Genomic DNA, 14,079 nt, shown 5'->3' on the forward strand with positions numbered 1-14,079 from the left:
ATTTCATTTAAAGAACAGCTCTGACAGCTAACACATATTCAACACAAGAAGTTTCTTGATACAAAAGACACTGACATGATCCTTTGTGTGAAGAAAACTGCAAAGCCTCAGGTCAGTAGCAATTACTGTTAATTGATTAGAGGTTCTAATTAAGTCAATGATCCCAGGATTTTATTTCACATTGAATTAGTATATTATATTATTTTGCCAGAAGCATGGCAGAATAATTCTAGGCACCCATCCTCTGTAACGCTTTAAGTCATTGTCAGCGGAGGTTAAATGGGCACATGCTTGCTGGTACAGGTCAGCAGAACACTTTGTTTGGCTTTAGCAGGATACTGTAACATCAACCAATAGTGTGTAGTTGAAGTTAATGAAAAACGCAGGCAACTTTTGTGGGACTCATGTCATATCTTAATGTTCAACCCTTATCAAATATAAGTTAAACATGACATTTGTTCTGGATTGTGATCTATACTTGAAAACATAAGAACATTTTAATGACTTATATTTGATGGGTTTTGAGATTTTTCATATGGTTTGAGCTGGGTTTTCTACTCCTGGTGGAATTCTGCACCACTGCTTACATGCAGAATTCATGTCCCCCACAGATTTCTTTGCTTCCCTTCAGAAAAATGACTTTCTGACAGGGAAGCAAAGGGAAGCTGGATGAGTAGTCATAGGGTTCATTGTTTCAGGCACCCCAAAGAGCCATCAAAGAGATAAATCACTGCAGAGGGTGGGAGGGGGCTGGGTATGCCCTGAATGGTGCTGGGTCAGACCCCTCCCCCCCAGGACAGACCCTCCACACCCAGACGCCCCTGCTGAGCCTCACCCCCTTCATCCAGAACCCCCCTCCCCCACCGAGTCTCCCGTACCTCTCCCCACCAAGCTCCCCGCATCTAGCCCCCACCCCGACTCTCCCCAGCCTCACCTGGCCCTGGCTCTGCACCCGCTTCCTTCCCCCATCACTCCTCAGCCATGGGGGAATAGGTCACTGCATGGGGAGCTGTTCCCCTGTCCACCCTACCCCTATTCATCCAGACCCCTCCCCCACCCCATAGCCAGACCCCACAGCCAAGCCACACTCCCAACCCCTCCCACCAAGTCCCTGGACCCAAACCCCCACCCTGCCAAACCACATCTCCTGCATCCAATGCTCTGGATGCAGGAGATGTGGTTTGGCAGGGTGGGGTTTGGGTCCAGGGGCTTGGTGGTATTGGATGCAGGAGATGTGGTTCGGCAGGGTCGGGGTTTGGGTCCAGGGGCTTGGTGGGAGGGGTTGGGAGTGTGGGAGGGTGAGGCTTGGCTGGGGGCGTCCCCCTGCACCCAGAATGCCCCATCAATCTCCTCCCGCTGCATCCAGACCCCCACCTCTGTACCCAGACCATCCCTCAGTGAGCCCCCCGCACTTGAATCCCCACTCCCTGCCAAGCCCCCCCTCGCATCCGGACCCCTGCTTAACGCCTACCCCTGCATCTGGGTCCCTACCCCTGCACCCAGACCACTCACCTGCCGAGCCCCACCCCTCTCTGCATCTGGACCTCCACCCCTGCACCCAGAGCCCCACTCCGACAAGCCCCCTGCATGCACCTGGACCACCCCAGTGTGCCTCCTGCACCTGGACCACCATCCCACTGAGCCCCAATCAATTGCAACCGGACCCCCACCCCACCAAGCCCCATTCCCCCAATAGCTGGAACCCCCACTGAGCTTGCTAAACCCCACCGAACTCAGACCCCCACACCCAGCCCCCTCCACTGAGCCCCAGCCACCTTCACCTGTACCCCACTTCAGAGTCCCATTCTCCCTGCACCTGGAGCCCCTGCAGTGAGCCCCGGTGCATCGAGATCCCCCTGCATCTAGACCTCCCACCGAGTGGCCTGCACCCAAATTGGCCTTCACAGAACCCTCTCACCCCACACCTTGATCCCCCCACACTAATCCTCCATACCTGGATCCTGCTGGGCTGAGCCTGCCTGCCCATACCTGGTGTGCCTGGCATGGAGGGGCAGGGCCTCATGCTTTTTCTGCCAAGTGTCAATGTTGGGTGCAGCCTCACCGTTGAGTTCATGTCCCTGGGGAGGGGCGGGGGGGCGGGCTGCAGGGTGATCTCCCACCTCCATGCAGCCAGTGGCCTGTGCTCCACCATGCTGGAGCCTCCATATTTTATTTATTGACAAATAACACTTGCAGAATTTTAAAATATTGTATGCAGAATTTTTATTTTTTTTAACATGCAGAATTTTTTATTTTTTGGCACAGAAAAAACTACAGTAGTAGTTTTCAAACTATGTACTTTACATGGTGCCCTTATATGCTGGTTAAAACTATCTGTCAGTACAAATAATTGTAAAACAGAAAATCAGTGAGTTAGACATTTTCAAGATTTGGGAGTTCTAAACTTCATAGGCTTCAGAGTAGCAGCCATGATAGTCTGTATTCGCAAAAAGAAAAGGAGGACTTGTGGCACCTTGGAGACCTCACCTCACCAACGAAGTGAGCTGTAGCTCACGAAAGCTTATGCTCAAATACATCTGTTAGTCTCTAAGGTGCCACAAGTACTCCTTTTCTTTTTGCTAAACTTCATAGATTACCTGACCTTTCAGAAAACATACCATTGTAATTCAAAGATATGAGAAAAAAGGCAACTGATCGTTCCTTTCTGCTGATAAGCAGTTAGAATTAAATGTTACTTAAGTCCCTGAAGACTAAATACCTGAGACAGAAAAATAAAGATGCTAAAGTTTTTAATCAATAAAGCAAAATAACTTTTGAAGTTGGAGAACAGTAGAGCTAATTGGATAATTTTCTCACAATTTAAATTTAGCCCTTTTTTTTCCTGCCTGAAAACTGTTCACAAACATGTCCTGAGTTCTGTGAATGAATTATTCACAAAAATTTGCTACATAGTTTATGCAAGCAAGTTTCAGCATATGGATTGTTTGTGAACTGTTGTCCTTGACTGTTCACTATTGGTTATTTCTGTAGTGAGACTGGATCACCTAAGTCACATGTATAGTATGCATGTGTTGATTATTTTATTGCCAACATACCAAAATAGAAATGGGGGAAAGGGTTGTAGGATTAACCCTGTTTCCCTTTAACATTGTTTTCCAAAAAAAGAAATAAAAAGTATTTGACTAAAGACAGCTATACTGATTTAACAAAGAAAGCACGAAATTGTATCTTCATGAATATACTCTCTGTGTGCCTAAGTGAAAGAGAAGCAGCCAACATACTTTTGTCCCTCCCCTTACCTATAAGGAGATGAATAATTCCATTTCAGATGCTAGGTAGAAAGAGCTAGTGCACCATATGTATAGTTTTAATGGCTGCTCTCAAAAATACTGTACCTCATAATTGAATTTGCATTCACCATCAAGAGACACCATCTCTGTACTTCTTGTGTGTGGATATTAGTGCTTTCCAACACAGGCCTTCTGTTCCCTGTAAATTAGAGTACATGAGTTGTAGATCTTTGTAATAGCTTACTTCAAGACCGAGAGGGTAGACTTACTTTTATTTGATTGATTATGTTTTGTCAGCTGCATGTCACTTCATCACACTGTGGAGGCAATTTAGCTCGTTCCACAGAATAGCATTATAAAGACAGATTACCTCAGAGCAACATCATTAAGGTTTAAACAGTCTGTTATAATTATGTCTATTAATGATGATCAGGTTTTGTTTTGAAAAGAATCACTTTCTAAAAGGAATATACTTTGTGGCTTCCCGTAGTTTGCCTGCCCTGCCCATGAACCCTTCATTTCCTATTTTCCAGGCCTTATTAGGATAAAGGAATGTAGATTTGTTAAATTGTTTCAAATTCAAAATTAAATTAAAAAAAGAATCAGTTTAAAAGATGGGCATATTGAGGCATGCAATGTAAACATCCCAAAGTTTAACCCAGCAGCTTTCAGTTGGTACACATAGTTATAATTTCATTAATAAATGGTTTGGTTCTTAGTGATTTGAAATATGATCCGTTGTTTCATTTGTCTGCAACCTTTCATGCTGACTGTAGGAGCCTGATCTTATCAATATTAATTAACACTGTCCCTAATTAATCAGTCTCTCTGGGAGTTTTTGTCAGTGGCATAAAGATCATTTTTTCTTCTTCCCATGCCCAAATCAGGAAGGAATCCACCATCCTGACAAACTGCATCCTCCACTGAATAGAGGTATTACAGAGGATGGAAGTTGGAGAGTAAGCTGTCCCCTGAGCTGCAATGTCCACACTCTTTTCAGTGCGCTAGTTTGAGCTCTACTATTGTGAATCTACCTGTTAAGGTTCACATTCGTTGATGGCAAGCAGAGATAGGTGCCTCCCTGCAGCCCAGACTTAGACACCTACCTCTGTGGGGAGGGTGATAGCACCCCCACACACACCTCCATCAGTGTCTCACATTGGCTAGCTTAGGCAGCTCCCCGCCTAGCATGCTGCAGGGCGGGGGTTGTGGCTCTCATTCTAAGACACCTGAGTCCCTTCGTAGAACACACCATAGGTGCCTAACTATTTTTGTGGATCCAGGCCTAAGTGCTCATCCTGACAAACGTCCTATGATTCATCAGCAGGCAGACCTCAGGAAGTCAGTGATATGCAGGGACTCAGCTGCTGAGCTTAATTGTCTGAGGGACTGCGTTCTAGGTGTGAGAGGTCATAAATAAGAGGGGAGGCATAAAAGTTAGTAGCAAGGACTGGGGAGCAGAGCTCTTGAGTGGGGCTGGACAGCACAGTTCTGTGCTAAACCTGTGGATCCCACTGCCTACACTAGTTTCTCAGCCTCAGTATCCAGCCTAGTTCCCTTAATCCTACTACAAATCACTGTCCATTTCCCCTTTATTTTTATGATTATTTAATTTAATTTAAAAATTGTTATAAAAATGAGCTCAAAGATCTCTATCTGTTGGTTGCTTGGGATGACATGGAGTCTGGGCTCTGGAAAGGAAGAAGTTGAGGCTGAGAAGGGGAACGTAGATGGGGTGTTTAAAGACAACTGTTCAGTGCCTATTTAACTGTATTTTGGAAGAAGATGCATTCCAGCAATTGTAACTGAAAGCTAACAAAGGTTTTGGTTTGTGTGGGAATATCTACTAGCCTGACATACTGTATCAGCCACTAGATGCAGCTATATGCCCCACGAATATTAAGACTTGACATACCTGAGCCACCCTGGATTAAAAATCATTGACTGGTTCTTCCCTTTCCTCACATTTGATAAACTTGAAGCACTCAAACATATGGAAACAAAATTACTTTCTCTATCTCATCAAAATAAAGATGAGTCTTTGGCTAACAGATGCACAGTAATCCAAATCTGTGAAAATGAAATTTTAAAGATGAATTTGCCATAGTACTGAAAAGTTAATAATCATTTGGCGATATGTTTAACTCCAGGCCCAAAACAAATCAATGTGCTCACTCATCAAAACATTACGATTTGACACACATGTTATTAATCTTAGAGCAGTGAAACTTTGTGAAAAATGCCCTGAGGAGTGTGTTTAGAAAACCCCAAACTTGCGAGTTTAATTAAAGTCATAGGAAGCATCTCTAAGTAAAACAATGGAAGTAAGCACTTAAGGCCAGATTAAGAATCCATTACTCACATTGGTGAGCAGTGTTTCACCCAAGTAATCCCATTGGAATGAATGGGATTACTCAGGTAATTAACTGCTCAGCAATATGAGGAAGGAGTTCACAGTCTGTCCTTTACTGACGTCTGTGTTCATTCTCTGATCATGGAAAACAGTTCTATTTTAGTCTTTGCAGATAAAACAACTGGATCTCTGAATACAAATGCATGTTACACCAAACAGAACAGGAAAATAACAGTAAATTTGCAAACTTTTCCCACCAAACCCAGATTTATATGCGAGAATTTACATGTAGTGGACTCCTCACTGCAGATGTAATTCATATACAGTTAAACTATTATATTAAAACTCAAACTAGCATAATTTACATTAATCAGATGTTAAAAGATGTAATCAGCTACCGCAGCTTTAGGCCCACCCCAATTAAGTAGATGGGAGAGGTAAACATGCTATGTTTTCTAAGGCCTGGGCTATACTGGGAAGGGTTCGAACTAAGATACGCAACTTCAGCTATACTATACGCGTAGCTGAAGTCAAAGTATCTTAGTGCAACTTACCTGACTGTCCTCATGGCGGTGAGTCGACCGTGGCGGCTCCCCCATCAACTCCCCTTACTCCTCCTGCCGAGGTGGAGCACAGGCATCGATTTGGGGATCCCCGATAAATGGATCACTACCCTCCGATCCGGTGGGTAGTGAAGATGTACCATTAGAATAGTTTTATTACTAAAGCTGGAAAGCTAGTGTTTGTGTGCTAAGATTTGTGCCATAGAAATAGGTAACCTTCAAACACCTTCCAAGAGCCATCTTTTTATTTTTTAAAACCTATCTGCTAGAGAAATGTCCTCTCCCAGCTACCAAATTTTCCCGCAGAATTGCTTAATTGTCTGACTGTCAGGATGGAAAGATATTCAGTTCTGGACAAGGGATTCCTTTAAGGTTTAATATCTCATGAACCATCTGTACAGAATCTGTACTTTCTGCTGAGAAAAAAACATTTTATTCTTGGCTTGGTGTATTTTGTTTCAGAACATTAAAATTGTGATACCATGGCTTATGGAAAAGCTATTTTAAGATATTTTGGAGGTTTCTAAAACATATTATTTTTTCTCTTTCACTGAGTCTATCTAGTTGGATTCATAGGGCTATGGCAGTTTGGCTTTACAGATAGAGAGCTACAGACATGGTACCAATAAAGGGCTCGGTTCCACTCCTATTGAACTAAATAGCTAAATCTGTTGATTTTATAGATATATATGTAGGCATGTCTCTTATTTCTGGTTTTGTTTTGTTTTTCCTAGCTTCCTAGCTCTTATTCTGTTTTTAATCTATGATGACAGTTTGTCTCTCTCTGCCTGGTTACCAGACTTTCTTAAAGGCCTTCTTATCAAAAGAATTTTTGAAATTGCTCATGTGGAGAATCCATAAAGTTAAATTGAAATAGCCCTCCTGTGTTCTACTTTTGTTCCCCTGATTCTGATTTATAGGGTTCTTGCCTTCGAGAAGAGTGAGTGTAGCACTGATTTGAAGAGGATAAGTGATCTGTATTGGTTCAAAGACAACTTTGTTAAATCAGCACATGAAGAGACATATTCCTCTCAAGACTTTAGTGAGCAGCAGATATAACTTGGATTTTCTCTTTATTCTTAATAAATGTTAGTTTATAGAGCCCCCTGATCTACCGTAATAGGAGGGAACGTTTTCTCCTGTGTCAAAACAGCTGGTAGGAGTGTAAACTAACTTTTACTGGTATCATCAATTGTTCAAACCGTTGTTAATTGCGAAGAAAACATTGTTAAAAACTGTAAACATCCAAGCTCTTTAGCTGACATAGTGGGTAATGAGGAAGAAGAAAAAGATCAACATTGAGTTTGCTTTAGTTAGATTAAGATCATAAAGACTAGCATTATTAGCTTTGAATTTTGACAACTACTGAGAAATGTCAGTGGATCAAGTTTATTATTTGTACCCCACATATTATCTCCTACTTGAACACAATCAAAGATCAATATTTTGAGGATACTATTTTTTTAAGGTTTAAATAAAACAGCTATATCTAAGATCAGAAAGATTAGACTCCTTCTTGCACGTAAGAAGAAGAAAAAGAAAAAAATGTAAAATAACCCACCCCCCTAAAAAAAAAATATGATCATATACAGGCATTGGACCTGCTTCCCGTACCTTTGGTGAAGTTAAGAGTTTAATATTAACCAAAAAGACTTTTCCCAACACTTTCTTACCATATTGCTGGTGCCAACTGATTTAGACAGCCTGTGCAGGTTAAGTGCCTGAACGCTTTTTTTTTGTTTAATTTTAAACGTATAACCCCTCACCAAAAAGTACTGAAAACAAGCAGAAACGTTGCAAAATTTCTAGGGTGCTAAACAAGTTAGCACAGTACATCCCTAGTTTTCTAAATGGATTTAAGGGTATCCAAAGTACTCAGAAATGTAGGATCTTGACCAAGGAGAGAGTACTGCATACTGCCTATTACCATCATGGGACATGAGTGACCTGGCACCGGTCTGTGCCACTGCCACCCCGGAGCTGCTCTAGGTAAGCAGCGCCAGGCCGGAGCCTGAACTCCTCCTGCACTCCGCAACCCAACTCCCTTCCCTGAGCCCCCTGCCACACCCCGCACCCCTCCTGCACCCCAACTCCCTGCCCTGAGCCCATTCCTGCACCCCACACCCCTCCTGCACTCCAGCCCCCTGCCGCATCCCACACCCCTCCTGCACCCCGCACCCCTCCAGCACCTCTACCCCCTGACTGAGCCCCCTCCTGCACTCCCTAATGCCCTTCCATGAGCCCCCTCATACACCCCACACCCCTCCTCTGCCCCAACCCCTTGCCCTGAGCCTCTTCTTGCACACCACACCCCCTCCCACACCCCGCACTCTGCCCCCACACCCCAACCCTCTGCTCCGGCCCTGCAAGCAATTTCCCTACCCAGATGTGGCCCTCGGGCCAAAAAGTTTGTCCACCCCTGCAATAAAGGCTGGTATCACTAAGAGGCAGGTATCAACATATGTAAACCATAGAAGGGATGATAATAGGGTGCAGCTAAGCCATGAAGGGAATTAAAAATGAAGACCGGTAGTTTGTGCTTGATGCAGTGGAAAAGGAAGAACCAGTGGAGGGATGCAAAGAAGGAGGTGATGGGTTGGGAAAATGGGGTTTATTCAGGCACCACTTCAGTATCTGATCACCTCAGAAAAGAGAAATCTAGTTTATTATTTCAATTGGGGACATCATTATTGTTTACATTTGAACAGCATTTTAGTTTGGTACTCCTGTATATACTTGTGGTAGCTCTTATAATTTCTCTTGCTATTATTCTTTCATTTATGTACAGAGTCTGCAAAAATACTTGTCATTTAGGCTTGTTGAAATTAATTATACGGCATCAGTTTATTCTCTAGTGAATAATATTCAGCACATGTGACAGTGTCTGTTCAGAAGAAAACTGGTTCTAAAGTAATATGCTTTAGCTCCAGAGGACCATGGTCCCTCCAATTCTGGAAGAAGCTCATAATGGATGGGAAAAGATACAAAAAATCTTATAATAGCTGCCTGTGTTAAACCTGCTACATTCAAACTCATTCAAGTTATACTTTCTTTATCCTTGATTTCCATCACCCTGATGTGTTCTGTGCACTCAAAAAAATAGGGATAACAATACTTCTCAGCTATATATTTGATGCGCTCAGTGCACTTTACAAACATCAATTTATTAAGCCTCACAAAATGCTCTGTGAGATAATAACTTGAGACACTAAGGAGTTAAGTAAATTTCTCAACATCACACAGTAAATCTGTAGCAGATCCAGGAATAGAATCTCAGTCTCTTGACTCCCAATCCTGTGACTGATCCATGGGGTCATTCTTCCTTTCTCAGGCACAGTTGGAAAATATATTCAGGCTTCATAAGCTCGTTGGCCTAATGTAAGACCCGTGTTGAAACTGACATGAAAACTCTAACATGGAGGTTCATTTGGTTACCTGATTGCAGGCAAAACATGTGAATCTGCTGTCAATTACTGTGAATGCAACCCCTGTTTCAATGGAGGATCCTGTCAAAATGGAGTGGAAGGATATTATTGTCACTGTCCATTTGGTAAGTTGTTGTTGGGGGTTTTTTTGTTAACATTTCATAGATATACTGACTTCTTCAGGTTCACTTAAATAAAACCTATATTTATTTATGTTAATTTCAATTTACCAAAATAAATCACATGCCTATCCCAAATCATTAAGGTCCCATGACATACGGTTAAAATACAGTCCAGTTAAGAAAAAAAAGCATCTATTTAAGAAATCCTTAGTGATTTATAATATCACTTTCTGTTTCGTCTACATGAGAACAAAAGAGAAGGGAGGAGATTTTTCCTGGTGTACACTTAGGGCCAGATTTTATTGGCCCTTGAGAGTGTGTGTATGTGTGTGTACACATGCACGCATGCAAGATGCCTCCCGCTTTGTATGCCCAGCTCACAATCACAGCTGCCTTCCTACACCCTTCCCCCTCTTCACACCAACCCACAAAGGGCCAGGCTGCTCAGGTTGCACCTGATCACTCATCACTTCCTGTACAATCCCTCACTGAACTCCCCTGGATTGTTTGGGTTCCATGGTGCCCTCACTTTTGGATTCCTTAAAGCTACAGTTTTCCCTTATTTTCCTTTGTAGTATTTTACTGGTGTTCCAGAAGAGAGGGGCAGACATTTCTCAGATGAAAAGCCCAGAAATATTCTGAGTCCTAGGTTGAGCAGCCCTTATTTGCATTGGTGAACACTTCCTTACACAAGGAGTCCCATTGAGTGCAGGTCACACCACTGAGTTCTGAATAAATATACAGTTATAGTAGGTGTAAAGATTGCAAATTATATATTGTAAGTTCCACAATCAAGTTCTGTTGGTCCGCACACTAATAATTTGCAAAGAAGGCATCATATTTTGTTTTCTAGCTATAGAAGGGGAGTTTCTGTTTTATTTCAGTGGTCTTACAATATGATCACATTTGTATTCACAACTCCTCAAAAATATGCAGTCAAGGAATCAGTAAACGTAATTAACTCTTCTGTTCATGAGCATCATGATCTCAGATATTGAGTATGGCACTTGACCTTGCTAAAAAGCATTAATAAAGACATGGAAAGATCAAAACACATTACCGAATCATTCCACTCTAATCCCGGTCCATTCTGTTTATTGTATTCTATTAAAACTTTGCAGTGTTTCTATATCTAAATTCTAAGAATAAAACAAGGAATTCATACAGTCCTATCAACATATTTTAATAATTACTTGAAGTTAATTATCACTAATTTTTACCAGGAAATTGAGCAGCCAGTAATGATACAAAACATAAAGGGAAACTTCAGAGATCTTGGTACTACGGTGACCAGATGTTCCGATTTCATGGGGACAGTCCCAATATTTCAGGCTTTTTCTTATATAGGCTCCTATTACCCCCCCCCCCCCCACACACACACCCCCTCTGTCCTGATTTTTCACACTTGCTGTCTGGTCACCCTACTTGGTACAGTCACACAAAGCTTGGGTCTGAATGCAGATCCATTGTGGATTGTCTTTGATCGTGTAGAAAAGAATTATGTTAAATAAAACAAATAAACAGAAAAAGAAAAAAAACTGAAAAAATAAACAAATATTTTAAAAGGCAGCCAAAAGAGTAACCCTATCTTAGAAAAATGTTTCTCAGAACACATTGTTAACTGCTTTGTTGTGCAAACTTTCATCTGTCTTGCACTTGTAATGAATTGCTTATCCTATATTATATCATTTTTCTCAGAGAGTTATTCAGTTTCTATATTTATAATCAGATTTCATTATAAATGCATCTAACTTTTAGAGATTAAGATAGAAAACAAGAAAAGTAATTACACAGTTCAATGACATTTGGAAAGAAATGTATGGAGTGCACATATATATTCAGTTAAATAAAATACTGAGAAAGTGGAAGGCTCAGATGTTTGTAACCAGATTATAGCAAAGAAAAAATATGTACATCCTCCTAGACAAGGCTTAGTATATTTTAAGTTTATTGTGGACTTGAATGCTAAGGACTAATAGATAATGTATAGCCAAATTCAAGAAGGAATGGAACAATCACAATTTAATAAGATGCATTCCACCTTGGCTTGAATTCCTCGTCACGTTATTTGACACAAGTCCACAAATATTTGTGGGGAAAATTCTTTGGCTCAGCATTGCAGTAACAATACAATTCATTTCAAAAACTAAATGGAAAAAGAACCAGCACAAATAAATACAAACACAGAGTTGGTGGGAGGGAGAGAGAAGAAGAATGAAGCTGCATCAGCTAGTTAGCTATAAATCAATCTCAGGTTGTACAAGTGGAATGGGAAACAGAATGGAAAGTGAACATCAATATCTCTATGTTCAGTAACAAATACATCCCCATATCTGGATTAAAATACATTATGTCCATTGATACCTATATTTGACACAATCTCAACTCAAAAGTTTTTTTCAAACCCCCTCTAGAAGTTAACAACAGTATGCTTTGCTTTTTATCCAGTTGTCTATACTTCATTTTTTGTTTTGGAATGTAGGTACTTTAACAAATAACACTTTGGGCAATAAGTGTTTTTTGTCCAAGATGTATATGTTTTTATTTATGGCTTTTTAAGGTGCTTTTAAGAAACTCATGTCATAAACAATCTAAAAGCACTGAACTACGTGCTTTATGGCCTACACTTTGATTAAATGGGGTAAAAACAATTTGATAACAGACAAATTTTTCTTTTTATAGGTGTCTTTGGAAATCATTGTGAATTGAATAGTTACGGATTTGAAGAGTTGTCCTATATGGAATTTCCCACTATGGATCCAAACAACAATTATATTTATATAAAGTTTGCAACCATCAAAAGTAATGCCTTAATGCTGTATAACTATGACAACCAGACTGGAGAACGGGCAGAATTCCTGGCTCTGGAAATAACAGAAGAAAGGCTGAGATTCTCCTACAACCTTGGCAGTGGCACATATAAACTTACCACAACGAAGAAAGTGTCTGATGGCCAGTTTCACACTGTTATTGCCCGGAGGGCTGGAATGGTAAGAAATGCTGCACTGAGAATTAAGTAAACGTTCATTCAGTTTCAAGTCACTTTGGCTTCCATGTAAGCACAAACGAATATAAAACTTGGTAAAGTTGTATTCGCTAGCTTTACCTCCAGCTTTGGGAAAACACTGTAATTTGCATCTTGTCCAGAAGGCTTGAAGAATTATAATGGTTTTCTCAGAATAAAAAAAAAAATCTGAATTTGAAAAAACGGGAACAAAAATACTCAATGAGCTAAAGAGCTATCCAGAAGACTAATTAACTGCTGCAGACAGTGGGGAAGATTATTAGTGAAGACTAATTGTCGAGCGACATGGGAAGATTATTAGTGAAGTCTAATTATCTAGTGATACTACAGTGGACCCTAAGAGAATGAGTGTAGATGCTTCACAATTATATACTATAGCTACAGTAGAGAAGAGCAGATTTCTTGGGATCTTTGGGTTCTGTGAGTGTCTTAAACTTTTAGAGATGTTACAAAACTTGTCCTGCTTCCAGTCTTTTTTTTTCTTCTTCTATCATTTAAACCCATGTATTTTTTCAAAGGTTTCATGATTTTTAAAACAAACATCTTTTAGTTGAAAAGAAGCCTATGCAATGAATCAGGGACAGAAGAACTGCCCAAAAATCTAGGCTAGTACAAATGGTTGTCTTATTCATGGTGTTCTGCCCTTTTCCATTTTTTACCAGGTTTTTTTTGCAGTGGATTTTTTTCTTTTTGTGTTTTCTCTGTGCTCCTTTCTTAACAGTATCTCCTAAGCAATGTTCCCCACATGCCTGAAACTAAAGTCAGTCCATGAGTACAATACATGGTTGGGGTTCCAAGTTTTGTTTTGCATGTCAGGCTAGAAGCAGCAGGGGAATAAGGGAACAGCTGTTCTACACTTCATGGCCCCTTCTGAACCCTAGTTTTCCTACCATTACGTTCTGAAGAAGTCAGTGGTGCTTGGATACAGCACTACTGTATCATTAAACTCTGTTCCCATGCTCAGGGAGCCTTACTGAAAAGATACAGCATAGACACTGTGTGGGTCCAATAGAAATTCAACCACTGAGCCAACCATGCTACTATTACAGGGGTGATGTGCCTCAAAGTTCGAATATCGGGGTGTCTAAGAACACAGACATCCTAAGAGCAGCTGGGTGCTGTGGGTCTGTGATTCTGCACAGCAGAGAGACTCTACCATTGGCTTCTTTCTCCAAGAGGAACTTGAGCCTGCAACTCTGCATTTCTTTTCAACTCAGAGTTGCTGACCCAGTTTTTTCACTTTCATGTATCTTTGTGCTGGAGGTGGATAGTTTGCCCCTAAATTTGATTTTTCTTTTATGAGTGTTGGTAGAGATGTTATTTTCTATGTCTTTCTGAAG

At 41.1% G+C, this 14,079-nt stretch overlaps 1 protein-coding gene across 1 annotated transcript in view; it reads left to right on the forward strand.

Moving 5' to 3' along the window:
* Positions 1 to 14,079, forward strand: part of FAT4 (FAT atypical cadherin 4) — a 229,402-nt gene that overhangs the window by 190,110 nt on the left and 25,213 nt on the right. The window contains exons 10-11 of the mRNA XM_077814772.1: positions 9,613 to 9,717; positions 12,397 to 12,704. Of these exons, the coding sequence (XP_077670898.1) occupies positions 9,613 to 9,717; positions 12,397 to 12,704 (413 nt within the window). The remainder of the gene's footprint in view (positions 1 to 9,612; positions 9,718 to 12,396; positions 12,705 to 14,079) is intronic.

The sequence above is a fragment of the Eretmochelys imbricata genome, chromosome 4 (assembly GCF_965152235.1).
Source record: "Eretmochelys imbricata isolate rEreImb1 chromosome 4, rEreImb1.hap1, whole genome shotgun sequence".
Taxonomy (NCBI): domain Eukaryota; kingdom Metazoa; phylum Chordata; order Testudines; family Cheloniidae; genus Eretmochelys; species Eretmochelys imbricata.